The sequence below is a fragment of the Dendropsophus ebraccatus genome, chromosome 15, assembly GCF_027789765.1.
Source record: "Dendropsophus ebraccatus isolate aDenEbr1 chromosome 15, aDenEbr1.pat, whole genome shotgun sequence".
Classification (NCBI taxonomy): domain Eukaryota; kingdom Metazoa; phylum Chordata; class Amphibia; order Anura; family Hylidae; genus Dendropsophus; species Dendropsophus ebraccatus.
This window is the reverse complement of record NC_091468.1, coordinates 69,060,264-69,079,311: the sequence shown is the minus strand read 5'-3', so window position 1 is coordinate 69,079,311 and position 19,048 is coordinate 69,060,264. Positions and strand designations below refer to the sequence as shown.

Here is a 19,048-nt window from a genome sequence, read left to right as displayed (position 1 = left end):
CACCGTGATACAGTAATAACAGAAGAGCAGCGGAGAGAGAAGACAGATGGGATGTTGGGAGAAATAAATTGGCCGTTTTTCCGGCCATATTAGTTACATTGATTTCCCAGAAAGTTTTCCAGTTTCAGGAAATTCAATAATTCATTTTGTAATAAAAGAAACCATGGAATTTTCATGTGTAGGTTCTGTATAAATTATTCACAGATTTTCAGCCTCGGGATGTAAACAATGAGGAGTCTTCTCTCTTCTTTGGGAACGCGTGAACATTTGGCCAAGCTAAAGGAATGGGGGGTCAGCAGGACAAAGATTGGGCCGACCGCTGTGAGCACCTAAAGACTAGAGATGAGTGAATTTCAAGCACGCTCACGCACTGCACCTCAGAGCCATCTGCTGGGTACCTGCCCTTGTCCTGTAGTGTCTGCACACCACTGGCTACATCTGCTTCTGCTTTGCACATTGAACACAGTATCTATCTATTTATCTCTATTCATCTACATAGATTAGAGAGAGAGATGAAACAACAGTGTCTCCTTTCCCCTATACTACTCAGGAAAGGCTGTTGTTTCCCCATCATTGGTCAGGTGATCACTTTGTGATGTCAGTAATCTGCGAGGTTACAGATGAGGTGTTACACCTTGCCTGGAAGCAGAAGAGAGAGATCATGTGACCTCTGTCTCATAAGGGAGGGGGAGGAAAGAGGAGTGGAGACAGAGTGGAGCAGTCAGTATTTTCAGCAGCTTCAGGCTGTAAGTCAGGATGTGCTGCAGACAAAGCGACCAATTCATGTAATAGAGACCCATTACACACAAGCTTAGATTATGGATGGGTATTTAATGGGGTTAAATATTTCTGTCCTGTGCTTAGGGAACAGGTAGTCATTTTAACCTGGAATACCCCCTTAAATTAAGCCACCAGGGAGCGTCTAGCAGCGTGAGAGATTATAGCAGCTTCGTACAAAACAGAATTAAACTTCTGGCAGCCCTTTAACCCCTTAACGACCGCGGGCGTATATTTACGCCCTTCGGTCGGTAAAGGAGTTCAGAGCGGGGCCGTGCTCTGAACCGCCTCTGTCCCGGGTGCCGCATGTAGCCCGGGGCCGCGGCTATTAGCGGGCACGGTCCGATCGCCGTGCCCACTAATCAGGTAATCAGATGCAGCTGTCAAAGTTGACAGCTGCATCTGATTACTTGCTGCAGCCGATCCCTGTTGTCTAGTGGCGGAGTTGGCCCCCACGGAACGTTGTCCCGGAGAAGCGATCTCCGTGTCTGTTACCTGCCGGGGTCTCCGCCAAAATGGCGCTGATCCCGGCTCAGCACTCGGATGCTTTCGGCTGCGGCAGCCGAAAGCAAACGAGTGCCGATCTCATTGATCTATGCTGTATACAGCTGTAAGTATACAGCAAAGATCTCAATGAGAGATCAGTGTGTATATACTAGATGTCTCCCAGGGGGCTTCTAGTATATGTGTAAAAAAATAAAAAAAAAGTGTCATTATTACTAAAAAGCCCCCTCCCCTAATAAAAGTCAGAATGACCCCCCTTTTCCCATGTAATAAATAAAGGTAAACAAATAAACATGTTTGCCATCGCCGCATGCGTAATCGCCAGAACTATTAATTTATCATATTCCTGATCTCGCACGGTAAAAAATCCCAAAGTGCAAAATTGCGCATTTTTGGTCGCATCAAATCCAGAAAAAATTTTATAAAAAGCGATCAAAAAGTCGTATATGCGCAATCAAGGTACCGATAGAAAGAACACATCATGGCGCAAAAAATGACACCTGACACAGCCCCATAGACCAAAGGATAAAAGCGCTATAAGCCTGGGAATAGAGCGATTGTAAGGAACATATATTTGTTAACAATGGTTTGAATTTTTTACAGGCCATCAGATACAATATAAGTTATACATGTTATATATCGTTTTAATCGTAACGACTTGAGGAACATGCATAACAAGTCAGTTTTACCCCAGGGCGAATGGCGTAAAAACATATACCCCCCAAATAAACAAAATGCTTTTTTTTTTTTTTTTTTTAAATTTCACCATACGTTTATTTTTTTTTCTGGTTTCGCAGTGTACTTTATGAAAAAATTCAGCCTGTCATTGCAAATTACAATTAGTGGCGCAAAAAATAAGGGCTCATGTGGGTCCTTAGGTGGAAAAATGCAAGTGCTATGGCCTTTTAAACACAAGGAGGAAAAAACGAAAACGCAAAAATCGAAATTGGCCCGGTCCTCTAATGGGTTAAGAGGTTTTCTCGGTCTTGCCGGTGTGTGGCTGCAGTGTATAACCAGCGATTGTCTCTATGATTCAAAGCACTGGCATGAGTAATATGGTGACATTATGATAGAACACCAGATAATCTGATTGTTACATGAAACAAAGTTACGACATTATCAGCTCCCTCTCAGACGGTACTTTGTGTTCTTTGTATTGGGGAGCCGACTCCAAGCCTGTGTGTTATTACCAGGACAAAATGATTTGCTTCTGTACGCTACACCCCAAAAATGTTCTACTTAAGGCCATGTTCACACTCTGTATGAGAGCGGCCGTTCTGTGGCCGGGTCATGGAACAGCCGGTCTCAGAAAAGATCATCCCGGCCGGTAGTGAGTCCCGGGATGAGAGCCGCTGAGTTTTGATGTGGGCGCATCCGTGTGCGCCCGCATCAGAACTCCCCACAGCAAACAATGGAGTGTGCGACCAGAGCCGCTCGCTCCATAGTGCGCACTGACAGGGTTTTACTATAGTATGTATACTATGTGTGTTTACACTTCAGTCGGGATTCCATTAATGGTAACATAACGTATATTTTCTTATTAATCACGGCCGTTGTTGCAATCGGCAACAACAGCCGTAGTTTTACAAAAATATGCGTAGTGTGAACATGTTTTCTAGGACCTTCATATTGATGGCCACTTTCCAGGATCGGCCACCAATATCTGATCAGTAATCTGTAAAGTGATCTGTACCACATTGCAGCGCCATGTGACCCCAGCAGATAGAGGAGACAATAGCAGCTCCCTGTGGAATGACCTTTTCACAGGTGACAGAACGTGCTCAGTGATATCTCACATCTCAAGGGGACAGAGTCTGTCTATTGCCATCTGTGTCTATAAGTCTTGCCGTAAAGCATGTCATTAAATGCTGTTAAGAAGAGCCCAGGCAAGACGGCCGCCCCCATAACAATGTACAAAAAGTGAAATTAAAAAAATTACAATCAGAAATTATAAACTGATTAGAATAAAAGAACAAGTTTTAGTATCTGATTCTAATCAGTAAAAGAAAATTTAGGTGACACATTCCCTTTAATTCTCCCATTCAGATGAATGGGATCCATTCAAACTTCCTTTTTTCCTCTGGAGGGAAACCGAGCCGGACTGACTGACCCATGTGAAGGAGATCTTAGTTTTCATACTTTTGAACCCTCACTGGATTGGATACCTAATACAGACCATATATCCATCCCCGTATACTGCACATGAACCAGGTGACTTTGAGGAAATCGACAGGGTGGAGAAGCGCAGGAACATTTGAGCCTGGTCCCCACTGAATGTCCCTGATGAAGGAGTCTCTTCTCCTCTGGACGCTGATGCTCCTTGTTATGCTGTTTCTATTCTCCTAACTTGTTTGTTACCATCACTTGGGCTCCACAACTGTTTTTGCTTGCTGACACCATGACTACACCTGATACCGAGTCAGGAACGGCAGCTGGTGTTTTCTTCCTAATCCCAAAAAGATCAACATTAATCACGCGGGTTTCATGCTCCGAGCTCCCCATGCATCAGTGTTGCAGGCCTGGAGAGTCTTAGCTGCAATGGATTACAAGCTATATACCCCCTGACTTGTATGAATATGTAAGCTGCAGGCAAATCCGGGTAGAATTAAAGTGATTGTGATTTTAATGTCACGGCAGTAATCTCTGCCAGTGAAGCGATGGCCCAGCGACCTGGAGAGACTGAGGAATCAAAGTGTATTTAGCCATATGCCCATCTATCTTCTTTCAGTACTTATCAGCTGCTGTATGTCCTGCAGGAAGTGGTGCTTTCTTTCCAGTCTGACACCGTGCTCTCTGCTGCCACCTCTGTCCATGTCAGGAACTGTCCAGAGCAGGAGAGATTTTTTATGGGGATTTGCTGCTGCTCTGGACAGTTCCTGACATGGACAGAGGTGGCAGCAGAGAGCACTGTGTCAGGCTGGAGAGAATAAACCACTTCCGGCAGGACATACAGCTAGAGATGAGCGAATTGTTTTTAAATTGTTTGGGATTGACTTATCTATTAAAGGAGTATTCCACTCAGACATAACTTTTGAAATGTTGCTGCCCATGGTGAGACTAACTATTCCTTCCATACTTCTTGTTATCTATTCAGTCTCCTTCCCCCAGTTCTCAGCTGCTGCTTTCTGCTGTAAACTCAAAAATCTGTGTGTGAGCTTTTATCTCGGTCTCTACCTCCTCCCCCCTCCCTTCTGAGACAGCTGATGTAAACAAGTCCCTGACAGGCTGTATCTGCAACATTGTAGCAACTTTATAATGCTGGGAGGATTACTCACAGTGAGTTCATTGTGAGCTCAGAATAACCCTCCCAGCATTACAAAGAAGCTATAATGTTGCAGATACAGCCAGCCAGGGACTTGTTTATATCAGCTGTCTCAAAAGGGACGGGGGAGGAGGGGGAGACAGAGAGAAAAGCTCACACGCAGATTTTTGTGTCTTCAGCAGAAAGCAGCAGCTCAGAACTGGGGGAAGGAGACTGAATAGATAACAAGTACGGAAGGAATTGTTGTTCTCATCATGGGCAGCAACATATGAAAAGTTATGTATGAGTGGAATACCCCTTTAATAAACATATTTCCCTATCTCTTATATCTCATTTATCTTATCTCAGTAATCATATCAGCCCATCATTGCAGAATTAGTTTTTTTTTCTTTTTATTCCACAATGACTGATGATCTGGGGCTTTATGTTGTGCTCTATTCCTCGCTGACAGGGAGACAGTCATCTTTGCTCTTGTTCCATTTACTATGACCTTTGCTCTGTACCCTGTCCGCATCTCTCAGTACTATTGATTTCCAATGGGCATAATAATAAGGGAAGCTGAGCAGGATGAGAGGGGGAGGGAGGGGCAGACTTCTCTCCAGCTGTGGTCCAGCGAGTGCCTGCTCCTCCGCTCATCCCGTCATAGTGTGTCACTACCTCACATCTGTACCGGTGACACGTGCCAGCCGACAAGGAGAGAGAGGCCACTCATCACTTATTAATGGGCTGAGCTCTAAATTTAGCTGTAGTCTAGTCCTGGCCATCTCGGGATACAATGAGGTCCGCTCTTGTATACTCGCCCTTAGCTTTGCTACCTCGTCAAAAAGAAACTAAAACTCTTTTCCTGTTTCTGTTCAGGTGGAGAAGTTGAATCTGGCACAAAGAGCTCAGCGAGCAGGAAGCCTGGCGTGGCAGAGATGAGCGAGCTGCGGCTTCCTGATCAGGCTGTGCCCGGGGAGAGCCGAACGGAGGAGGAGCAGCAGCAGCTTATCACTTGTGGAACAACCTTAGAAGCAACCACCCAGTCCATGGGGACAGGAGGCAGAGCTCAACCTGACAGCAGCTTTCCTTCTGGGGATGCTGGGAAGAATAACAACCTCCTGCAACCAGAAGCAACACCGCACGGCAATGATGTGTCAGAAATAGAGGCACTCTCCCAGGACAGGACAGAAGAAGCCGCTGCCGGGAACCTAATGGTAGACAAATTAATCCCCACCTCTGCCGATCGCTCAGATGGTGCCCTGGATACACAGGATGACACAACGGGAGGGACCGGTTCCTTGGAATGCATGAGTGTCCTCCAAAGCGCGAGCCGCTCCGAAGAGTGTTACTCACCCACAGGAGATGGAGATACAAAAAGGAGTCCTCATACCGAGAGCCAAGGAGAGGAAGGAGGACTCTGTGCCAGTCAGAAATGCCTGGAGGAACTGAACAAGTCTCAGCGGCAAGCAACAGTTGAGTTTATAGCGAGTCTCCTCAACGGGGACCTGAAAGATAGCGAGAATTTCCTGGCTCACTTGGACTTCCAGGAGGAGACGTATTCAGAAGAAGAAATGTCACCGAGCCCGGGGGAAGCCGTCATGGGGGATAACCACCTATCACTAGACGAACTAGCAAAGAGGATAGAGATAGAGGAGGTAAGCTGTCACCTTCATGGCTTTATATAAATGTATATTATAAGGTATAGTAAAGAGTTTGCTGGAAGACATTTAAAGGAGTTAAGCCAGCAATATTTTTTTTTTAATTGGTGTATATGTATATATAATATATTTGTTAATTACATCTATTTAAAAATCTCCAGTCTCCCAGTACTTATTATCTGCTGTATGTCCTGCAGGAAGTGGTGTATTCTCTCCAGTGTGACACAGTGCTCTCTGCTGCCACCTCTGTCAATGTCAGGAACTGTCTAGAGCAGCAGCAAATCCCCATAGAAAACCTCTCCTGCTCTGGACAGTTCCTGACATAGACAGAGGTGGCAGCAGAGAGCACTGTGTCAGACTGGAGAGAATACACCACTTCCTGCGGGACATACAGCAGATGATAAGTACTGGAAGATTAGAGGTTATTTAAGAGAAGTAAATTACAAATTTAAATAACCTGTGTGAATACACGTTACACAAGCACACGTCTCTTCTCTTACTGTTACACCATCTTATAGTTTTTCAGTAGTGTGTTACCTGGGATATAGACTATAGTGACACTTGTGAGCTTGCTTTTACCGATGCAGTAAAAAAAAAATTAAATGTGTAGCTTCTAGAATCAATTCATCCTATTCAATGTGTATTACCCCATCCTCAGTTATATGTATTAAGAGACTTACAGACTTCAGTCCTGGAGCAAAACTTCTTCTATTGACATAAATAGAAAACAGGCCAAAGGAACTACTTGTACCTTCAGATCGCTGCTTTTAATCCAAAATCTGTCCTGGGGTCCGTTCGGCAGGTGATGCAGTTATTGTCCTGAAAAACAACTTTTAAACTTGCTGCCCTGTGCCCAACGGCCGTGGCCTAGATTGTGTATGCATTAGGCTGGCACAACCTCTCTGTCCCTCCTCATCATTAGGAATGCTCCAGGCAGATTGTCACCTATTCCACACCTGTGTCAGCCTGGCACATGGGCTGGATCGTTAAGCACCTGTGCAATGTTCAGCATGGAGAAAATGTTCCAGTGGCATTCCTAATGATGAAGAGGGTGGGGAGGAGGGACGGAGGGGTGGTGCAAAGTTAGGGCACAGATACTCCCGTAGGGCACGGGGCTGCAAGTTTAAAAGTTGTTTTTAGGGCCATAACTGCATCACCTGCCGAACGGACCCCAGGACAGATCTTGGATTAAAAGCAGCTATCCGAAGGTACAAGTGGTTTGGGGGGCAGATTGTGGGTACAGAGTCGCTTTAAAAGAGAAGTCCAGGCAAAACAAAAGAATACACTGCAGGCAGGGGTGGGCAGGACCATAATAAAGAATGTATACTTACCTGTCCCCGATCCCGCGCAGCGCTGCATTACTGCTCCTGGACCCTCACCGGCCTCCTCTAGCTCCTGCTCCTGAAACATCACAACCTGGGCACAGGAATGCCTGCTCAGCCAATCAGTGACTGAGGTAGGACACTGCTGCAGTCACTGTTTGGCTGAGCGGGTACTCAGTCGTGATGTACGAGGAAGCTTGGAGAAAGTAATGTCCGGCAGCTGACAATGAGTGGTGAGAGTAGTGCTGCAGGGGCACGGGGACAGGCAAGTATTCAGTCTTTATTGTGACCACATACCCCCTGCCTGCATCAGATTTTTTGTTTTGCCCCAATTTCTCCTCTAATTCTCAGGGAGTAGATAAAGAAAAGTTTGCATTTTTATCAGCTGTGTATGTAAATGAGTTCCGTGATGTGCGGTAAACCACGATATGAGGCTCAAAGGTTAACAGGCACTTTGAGATGTTCTGAGGTTTTATTGGAGCAGCTTATAACCTTGTTTGGTCTTGTTACCAGTGTGGCTTTGCAGTAGGCTACAGTCCTATAGTTCTATCGTTGCAGGAAGTTGTTGCACTGTACACTCTACTACTACTTTAGCGGGGGGGGGTGTTAACTCTTTTTTTTTATTTTTTTTTTTTTGTGTGTGTGTTTCTCAAACTATCGCTGTGCAGCATTGTCCTGCTAACAGAGACCACTGACCTCCACAAGATGGTGGATAACAAACTTTATGGGACTGGGACCCCCGCCAATTACATCTACAAAGGTCATTTGTCCCCCTGGGTGTATGATATGATGCTGAGCGTGGTCATCTATTGTTCCATTCACTTTTTATGGCACCTTCTAAAGATAGCCAGACTCTGTACTCTACTTTGTATTACCTCTGTTTTTCTGGCCAGACTTTGTACTCTGCTCTGTTTTCCTGGCCAGGCTCTGTACCCTGCTCTATTTCCCTGGCCAGGCTCTGTACTCTGCTCTGTTTCCCTGGCCAGGCCCTGTACTCTGCTCTGTTTCCCTGGCCAGGCCCTGTACTCTGCTCTGTTTCCCTGGCCAGGCTCTGTACTCTGCTCTGTTTCCCTGGCCAGGCTCTGTACTCTGCTCTGTTTCCCTGGCCAGGCTCTGTACTCTGCTCTGTTTCCCTGGCCAGGCCCTGTACTCTGCTCTGTTTCTCTGGCCAGGCTCTGTACTCTGCTCTGTTTCTCTGGCCAGGCTCTGTACTCTGCTCTGTTTCCCTGGCCAGGCTCTGTACTCTGCTCTGTTTCTCTAGCCAGGCTCTGTTTCTCTGTAACCTGCTCTGTTTCTCTGGCCAGGCTTTGTACTCTACCCTGTTTCTCTGGCCAGGCTCTGTACTCTGCTTCCCTGGCCAGGCTCTGTACTCTGCTTCCCTGGCCAGGCTCTGTACTCTGCTTCCCTGGCCAGGCTCTGTACTCTGCCCTGTTTTTCTGGCCCGGCTTTGTACTCTGCTCTGTACTCCGGCTTTGTACTGGACTATCCTCAGACGTCCCAGAAACAATGAATGAAGCTGCGTCCAAGCATGAGTGTTGCTGCTTCATTCATCCGGGAGACAAAGAAAGTTGATCCTCCTTAGTCATCACTTATCCTGAATAGGTGATAACTCCTTTAAGGCAGAACTTTGTGAAGGCCTCAGGTTAAATTTATACCAGTTGCCAGCAGGGATGTGTACAGAACGTCACCATTATCATTTCCAAGAAAAATACATAATATGATGAAAAATAGCATATGGTTTCAGGTTGGGTTCACACTACGTATTTTTCAGTCAGTATTGTGGTCCTCATATTGCAACCAAAACCAGGAGTGGATTAAAAACACAGAAAGGCTCTGTTCACACAATGTTGAAATTGAGTGGATGGCCGCCATATAACAGTAAATAACGGCCATTATTTCAATATAACAGCCGTTGTTTTAAAATAACAGCAAATATTTGCCATTAAACGGCGGCCATCCACTCAATTACAACATTATGTGAACAGAGCCTTTCTGTGTTTTTAATCCACTCCTGGTTTTGGTTGCAATATGAGGACCACAATACTGACTGAAATATATGTAGTGTGAGCCCAGCCTAAATGTGGATTTTCTGGCAATTAAAGGGGAGCTTTTTTTTTTCTTTTACACTATATTCTGTCAACGTTATATAAATTTGTAACTTACTTCTGTTAAAAAATCTGCAGTCTTCCAGTACTTATCAGCTTCTGTATGTCCTGCAGAAAAGGGGGTACTCTCTTTAGTCTGACACAGTGCTCTCTGCTGCCACCTTCTTTCCATGTCAGGAACTGTCCAGAGCAGGAGAGGTTTTCTATAGGGATTGGCTGCTGCTCTGGACAGTTCCTGACATGGACAGAGGTGGCAGCAGAGAGCACTGTGTCAAACTGGAGAGAATATACTACTTACTGCAAGACATACAGGAGCTGATAAGTACTGGGAGACTATAGATTTTTTTTTAATAGCAATAAATTAAAAATCTGTGGCACCAGTTAATTTTAAAAGAATTGTTGTTGTTGAACTAGCCCTTTAAGTGGTACAGGAGCCCTGTAGTATACAGTTATCCGATGTAACAGAGCAGCTCCCTTATGTGATGCCGGAAGTGTGAGTTATGTCTGGGCCCTTGTATACAGACAGTAAGGAGAGCCTCTATCAGGCAGGGGGCCCATCATCTTCCTGCCATGGTGTGATGGCGGAGCTGTTACCAGGTGAGCTGTTTACCTGTGTTGCGCCCCCAGCTGACGGGCTCCGCTTCACAATAACATCTTGCTAATTGTTTCATCATGTATATGTAATTATTGGATGAGACGCTGCAATAACCTCCATTGTTTACATATGTAATGGAAGGCGTCGCGGCCCCGGAGGTCCGATCACTCGTAGCCTGTTATTTCTTCCTTCAGGCTAATTTTACTGACGTCTGCCGTGGATGGTATATACCACTGCATGACCCCCCGATCCTCGCCGGATTCGCTTACAGTCTGTTGTATAGTGAGTCCTATATTCACCTTTTGATTTGTTACACAGATTTTTAATTTAATTCTATTAAAAAATCTCCAATCTTCCAGTACTTATCAGCTGCTGTATGTCCTGCAGAAAATTTTATCTTTCCAGTCTGACACAGTGCTCTCTGCTGCCACCTCTGTCTATGTCAGGAACTGTCCAGAACAGGACAAGTTTTCTATGGTGATTTGCTGCTGCTCTGGACAGTTCCTGACATGGACAGGTGGCAGCATGGAGTGCTGTGTCAGACTGGAGAGAATACACCACTTCCTGCAGGACACACAGCAGCTGATAAGTACTGGAAGACTTGCGAGAAATCTGTCTGAGGAAACTCTCTGACACCAGTTGATTTAAAAAAGATTTTCTCTGGAGTACCCCTTTAAGGTGCCCATACACTCTAGATTGAGTTGAGTGGACAATGTCAAACCAAAGACTCTTCAGATAAAATTTAGCATGGAGCGATCTTTTTAGCCGACCACAGACTGACGGTTATTGTGTGAAATTCTCCCGGGATCCTCGGATAAAGGGTCACTCTTCTATAAATGATTGCTCGTTCTCAAACCATCTTACTGGAAAGATTCCCGAGCGTTTTCCGAGCGGTTATTCATCATTCAGCCGGTGTCATTGATCATGAATGTTCCCAGGAAGGTTGCTTCATCTATGTATAGGTGGACGGCCAGTACGTGTGTGCGGAGTCATCATTTATCAGTCGTCACTTATCTGATGTATGTCGCCCCCTTTAGGCTCTTTTCACCTTTATCACTGTGGAAGAAGTAAGTTTTTCTTTTTCAGGAAAGTTTGTCCCAGTCTAACAGATTTGGTATCTGAGCCTGTTCTATATACTACGTATATACTATAGATACTACATACAGCTCCTGATATGGAACCAGCATGTGCTGCTGTCTTCCAGTACTTATTAGCTGCTGTATGTCCTGCCGGAAGTGGTGTATTCTCTCCACTCTGACACTGTCCAATACAAGAAGTAATTTACAAACCTATTTCTCTCCTGTTCTGCTGCCCGAACACAAGCAATATACTCAGCTGCCAGATCCACTTTACACCTAAGTGAGATTAGTTGTGTGTAGGAGACTGTGTGTATAGGAGCTGCCCTGTGTACACTACAACATTAGCTCTATTAGTCTGAGGTTAGAATTATTTAAAGTGAAACACAATTTATGAGATGTGTAAAAAAAAAAAGGGCTGTATACTATTATATATACTATACTATTCTCTTACTACTACCACTATTCTGTATATATACTATTCTCTTACAACTACTATCCTGTATACTATTCTATATACTATACTATTCTCTTACTACTACCACTATTCTGTATAATATACCATTCTCTTATATACTATTCTTTAACAACTACTATCCTGTATACTATTCTATATACAGTGGTACCTTGGTTTAAGAGCGTTTTGGCTTAAGAGCTCACAGTTTCTCAAAATTGTGACTTTGTGTAAGAGCATTGCTTTGGTGTAAGAGCTCCCTGTACTGGGTGGGAGGGGGAGGGGGGGACTCTGACCTAGGAAGTCTCCCTCACCTTCCAAATCATAGCAGATCCACTTCAGGCTTGGGCTTACATCAGGGGACAGGACTGTGGGGGGTAATCTCTTAGCTCCCCAGACAGAGTGCTGCTATACTGTGCCCACATCTGTCCTGCTCATTCCTTCATGCTCCCTGCAGTCTCTGTCAGCCCTTGTGTTTCCCATCCTCTCCATTATGGGGATCTGCAGCTCCATCCTGTATCTACAAACTGCTGCTGTGTTATCAGGGTTATACAGTTACTATACATTATACACCACATGCTGATTGCTATACTGTACAGTAACTTATATATCACATATCCAGCTGCTGTGTTATCAGGGTTATACAGTTACTATACATTATACACCACATGCTGCTATACTGTACAGTAACTTATATATCACATATCCAGCTGCTGCTGTATTATCAGGGTTATACAGTTACTATACATTATACACCACATGCTGCTATACTGTACAGTAACTTATATATCACATATCCATCTGCTGTGTTATCAGGGTTATACAGATACTATACATTATACACCACATGCTGCTATACTGTACAGTAACTTATATATCACATATCCAGCTGCTGCTGTGTTATCAGGGTTATACAGTTACTATACATTATACACCACATGCTGATTGCTATACTGTACAGTAACTTATATATCACATATCCATCTGCTGTGTTATCAGGGTTATACAGATACTATACATTATACACCACATGCTGATTGCTATACTGTACAGTAACATATATATCACATATCCAGCTGCTGTGTTATCAGGGTTATACAGTTATTATACACCACATGCTGATTGCTATACTGTACAGTAACTTATATATCACATATCCAGCTGCTGTGTTATCAGGGTTATACAGTTACTATACATTATACACCACATGCTGCTATACTGTACAGTAACTTATATATCACATATCCAGCTGCTGTGTTATCAGGGTTATACAGTTACTATACATTATACACCACATGCTGATTGCTATACTGTACAGTAACTTATATATCACATATCCAGCTGCACTGTTATCAGGGTTATACAGTTACTATACATTATACACCACATGCTGCTATACTCTACAGTAACTTATATATCACATATCCAGCTGCTGCTGTGTAATCAGGGTTATACAGTTACTATACATTATACACCACATGCTGATTGCTATACTGTACAGTAACTTATATATCACATATCCAGCTGCTGTGTTATCAGGGTTATACAGTTACTATACATTATACACCACATGCTGCTATACTGTACAGTAACTTATATATCACATATCCAGATGCTGTGTTATCAGGGTTATACAGTTACTATACATTATACACCACATGCTGCTATACTCTACAGTAACTTATATATCACATATCCAGCTGCTGTGTAATCAGGGTTATACAGTTACTATACATTATACACCACATGCTGCTATACTCTACAGTAACTTATATATCACATATCCAGCTGCTGCTGTGTAATCAGGGTTATACAGTTACTATACATTATACACCACATGCTGATTGCTATACTGTACAGTAACTTATATATCATATATCCAGCTGCTGTGTAATCAGGGTTATACAGTTACTATACATTATACACCACATGCTGATTGCTATACTGTACAGTAATTTATAACTTGTCATATTCAGCTGTTTCTAAATGTTTGTTTCATTTGTGTTACATGTTATTCAGAATAAAAAAAAAATCATTATTTTGGGGTGTGGAACCAATTGTCTGCAGATCAGTGATTTCTTATGGGAAGTTTTGCTTGGGTTTAGGAGTGGATTTGGATTACAAGCGCCGTCCTGGAACGAATTATGCTCCTAATCCAAGGCACCACTGTACTATACTATTCTCTTACTACTACCACTATTCTGTATAATATACCATTCTCTTATATACTATTCTATATACCATTCTTATAGTGTAGCATGGTCTTCACAAGATTTATTACTTCTTGCGGATATCACACACACAAATCTGCTGGTGATCTCATGTAGTCAGCTGCGATTTTGGATGTAGTATCAGACGAACCTAATGAAAGTTTCCAGGTTTGGTAGCTTCTCTGAATATTCGTAATTTAACTCTTCGCATCTGGGAGGGGGAAAAGCCGGAGGACTTCCTCAGAAACTTGGATATGGCCCATGGCTGTATCCCTAGGGGCGGCATTCAACGTCTCCAGTAAAACGCAGAGAAATCCAGTTCGGAAAACTTGCGACTCTGAACAGTTTCATGAAGTTCACTAAACACTAGTTGTGGCTTTATAGCCTTAAAGTGTAACCTGAATATATGAGCATGCATGGGTTTGTTAACCAAATAGTTAGACTTTCTAAGTGTAAAAATGTGTATTGCTATATATTAAAAACAAAAAATATAATAATAATTTGGACCAAAATTGCCCGACTCTAGGTATCAACTTTCTGTCATAACTGCCTTATTATTAAAGGAGAAGTCTAGCCTCCTTTAAAGCGACTCTGTACCCACAATCTGAACCCCCCAAACCAATTGTACCTTCGGATAGCTGCTTTTAATCCAATATCTGTCCTGGGGTCCGTCCGGCAGGTGATGCAGTTATTGACCTAAAAACAACTTTTAATCCTACAGCGCTGTGTCTAACTGCCGGGGCTTATGGTGCGTTTACATGTAACGATTATCTACATATACCTATATATGATCCAATGGGTGTATATCCCGGGGTCCTTATGCACAGTACAATGCCTAAACCAAAAAAAGGGAAAGAAGAGGGGGAAATAGACCCACCCCACTAACCAACCATGCAGGACCAAAAAATCACAAAATTTTTCTATATCATATATCTTTATTAGTATGTATGAAAAGTATATTACAAAACAAAATTTAAAATATTTTTACATAGTAAAGGAGCTGACACATAAACAGATCCCCAGAACAATGGTGGTGGTAAATAATATAGAGCAATATATGTACAAAATACAAAAATAATGAATTAATTTACACAAACGAAGCACTGGGCATTGGGCATGTGATTAGCTACGTTTAAGCATAGTGCTTAATAAAGTGCATACAAAAAGACCATAAAATACATGTCAAAATACTACCCATATGTACCCATATACTACCCATATGTCCTTAATGCAACGACCACCATACCACTAGTGGTATGGTGGTCGTTGCATTAAGGACATATGGGTAGTATATGGGTACATATGGGTAGTATTTTGACATGTATTTTATGGTCTTTTTGTATGCACTTTATTAAGCACTATGCTTAAACGTAGCTAATCACATGCCCAATGCCCAGTGCTTCGTTTGTGTAAATTAATTCATTATTTTTGTATTTTGTACATATATTGCTCTATATTATTTACCACCACCATTGTTCTGGGGATCTGTTTATGTGTCAGCTCCTTTACTATGTAAAAATATTTTAAATTTTGTTTTGTAATATACTTTTCATACATACTAATAAAGATATATGATATAGAAAAATTTTGTGATTTTTTGGTCCTGCATGGTTGGTTAGTGGGGTGGGTCTATTTCCCCCTCTTCTTTCCCTTTTTTTGGTTTATGTAACGATTATCGTGCGAATTCGAACGATAATCGTACGTGTAAACGGAGCGAACGATCAAACGACGAACGAGAAATCATTCATTTTGATCTTACAACATGTTCTCAAATTGTCGCTCGTCGTTCGCAAATCGTTCTGTGTAAACAGTCGTTCGCCAATTTTAACCAATGTGTGAGATAGGCTTAAGCGATCGCAAAACAAATTTTTCGTATTATGTATCGTTCCGTCTAAACACTGATCGTTATGGGGAAAAAAAACGTTAATCCGGCATCGTTAATCGTACGATCGGGCCAATTATCGTTTCGTGTAAACACAGCATTACATTTGTATATGCATTAGGCTGGCACCACCTCTCCGTCCTTCCTCCCCACCCTCCTCATCATTAGGAATAATCCAGGAACATTTACTGCTGTTTGAGCTTTGCACAGGTGTATTAACCATCCAGCCCATGTTCATCATACACACAGGTGGGGAATAGGAAGCAATCTGCCTGGAGCATTCCTAATGATGAGGAGGGTGGGGAAGAAGGACAGAGAGGGTGTGCCAACCTAATGAATATACAAATGTAAGCCCCGGCCGTTAGACACAGCGCTGCCGGATTAAAAGTAAATTTTTAGGACAATAACTGCATCTCCTGCAGAACGGACCCCAGGACAGATCTTGGATTAAAAGCAGCAATCCGAAGGTACAAGTGGTTGGAGGGGGGGACAGATTGTGGGTACAGAGTCGCTTTAAAGTGTACCTTCGGATAGCTGCTTTTAATCCAAGATCTGTCCTGGGGTCCATTTAGCAGGTGATGCAGTTATTGTCATAAAAAATTACTTTTAAAATTGCAGCCCCGTGCCCTACGGGCGTATCTGTGCCCTAACTTTGCACCACCCCTCCGTCCCTCCTCCCCACCCTCCTCATCATTAGGAATGCTCCAGGCAGATTGTCTCCTACTCACCACCTGTGGCAGCCTGGCACATGGGCTGGACCGTTAAGGACCTGTGTAATGTTCAGACAGGAGAAAATGTTCCAGTGGCATTCCTAATAATGAGGAGGGTGGGGAGGAGGGACGGAGGGGTGGTGCAAAGTTAGGGCACAGATACTCCCATAGGGCACGGAGCTGCAATTTTAAAAGTAATTTTTTATGACAATAACTGCATCACCTGCTAAACGGACCCCAGGACAGATCTTGGATTAAAAGCAGCTATCAGAGGTACAAGTGGTTTGGGGGGGGGGGGGTCAGATTGTGGGTACAGAGTCACTTTAAGTGTCAGGGGAACTGAGAAAATAACAGGGGGTTCTACCTCCCCTCTCCCTGCGCCTCTTCAGCACCGGATTGCTTCTCTGGGATCCTGTCCGGGCTCACGGATCTCCTGCGCTGCCGATGTCACAACCTGGCTGATGGACTGGCCACTCGCTTCAATCACTGATTTGCTGAGCAAGCAGCCCATCAACCGAGACAGGCATTTACCCAAGACGCCATCGCAACTCGGGGGGAAATTACTTCCGGTGGGGGTCCCGATCACATAGCGGTTTGCAGGCACTGGGAGAGGTAAATAAGGACTGGTAGCCTTGGCTGCCCATGACGCTGCTGCCCATTGTCCGTCCTTGGACCACTTTGATCCACTCACTTGAAGGGGTTTGGTGATTTAAACTTCTGATGAAAACTTTATACAGACAGGAATCTGGGTAAAAAAATAAGCAAAGAAGCTTTAGTCTCCTTAAAATGTTCTGCTTCTCCAGTGCCCCCCACTAGAAGGGCTGATGCCACAGACAGGCGTGGTCGACCGCGCTTTTGAGTCCTGCACAAAAGCCGTGTACGTCCAGCAAATGAGCAGAACAGTCGCATAATCACTCCGTCCTGCTCATTTAAGTCAATGTGGCCGTCGGCCGTACGCCGGGCTGCACATCAGCATCCTTTTGTCACGGATTCCTGACGTGCGGCCAAAAACGAGATGTGAACATACCCTAACCCGTCCACCAAAACACATCAAAAAGGGGCGCCAGATGTAGGCGGAGTGGCGTTTTATTCTTTTTTGTTTTCTTTTTAATTAGTTTTTATCTTTTGAGCCAATATATAAGAAACTAAAAACATTACTTGGAAAACCCTTTAGAGGGGTACTCCACAAAACAATTATTTTAAATCAACTGGTTTCTGAAAGTTTTATATATATTTGTAATTTGTATTTTAAAAAAATCTCCAGCCTTCCAGTACTTATCAGCTGCTGTATGTCCTACAGGAAGCGGTGTATTCTTTCCAGTCTGATACAGTGCTCTCTGCTGCCACCTCTGTCCATGTCAGGAACTGTCCAATGCAGGAGAGGTTTTCTATGGGGATTTGCTGCTGCTCTGGACAGTTCCTGACATGGACAGAGGTGGCAGCAGAGAGCACTGTGTCAGACTGGAAAGAGTACACCCCTTCCTGCAGGACATACTGCAGCTGATAAGTACTGGAAGGCTTGAGATTTTTATATAAAAGTAAATTACAAATTTATATAACTTTCTGACACCAGTTCATTTGAAAGAAAATGATTTTTGCCCAGAGTACCCCTTTAACTCTATCTAAAATTGAGTAACCACTGAAATGAAGCGATCCGATCTGATAATGAAATGGTTACAGAGCGCAGTGTGTGAGGTCGGCCCTTTATGGCACCCTTGTGCATGCAGCAATAAGTCAACACTCCACCCTCTAAGGACACTTCTCTACCATCATGCATACCCCTATGTACAGACAGGACTATATATATATACACTGTATGTCCTAGTACACAATGAGGAAGACCAAGGTAAGTTATTGTAAGTAAGCAGGTTATTTATTGTGTAAGAACCTGTGATAGTGTAACCTATAACTACTATGTATGATCTATATACAGATTACAGTATAATACCGCACTGTTCATACCGTCAGGATAATAATCCAGATAGCTGTAGTAGAATATGTGCTGAATGCAAACATGGGACACTGCAACTGGTAGGGAACCCCGGCTCTCCAAGTGTTACAGAACTACAACTCCCATCATGCCTGGACATATTAGATAAGCATTAGCTTTGATGGGAGTTGTAGTTTTGTAACAGCTGGAGAGCCGAGGTTCCTACCCCTGATCTATTACATGGAGCAGTTATCAGGCAGCTATTGTTCCATGTAATAAAGACAATGATCAGCTGAGGAGTGAGCAGTCATTTACTGATCGTCGTTAGAACAAAGTTTGAAACCCCCCGCCCCCGCAATCTGGAGAGAAGAGAGGGGGAAAAGTGGCCATGTTTTTGTAGCGCTGGATAACCCCCTTAAGCCCCCCCCCATAGGGGTTCTATAGGACTCCATTATAAATCCGTCCACCGATCCTTTAGTAGTGAGACGGAGGTGAGGAGGCAGAGTGTGATGAGGAGGCGTCTGCCTCTTCATTCTAGCGATTGGCGGGGGTCTCATCACCTGGACCCCGACAGACACAAA

At 43.6% G+C, this 19,048-nt stretch overlaps 1 protein-coding gene across 1 annotated transcript in view; it reads left to right on the top strand.

Annotated features, from left to right (window-relative positions):
• CNST (consortin, connexin sorting protein) overlaps nt 1-19,048 on the top strand; it is a 62,715-nt gene that overhangs the window by 37,580 nt on the left and 6,087 nt on the right. The window contains exon 9 of the mRNA XM_069954326.1: nt 5,402-6,180. Coding sequence (XP_069810427.1) covers nt 5,402-6,180 — 779 coding nt within the window. The remainder of the gene's footprint in view (nt 1-5,401; nt 6,181-19,048) is intronic.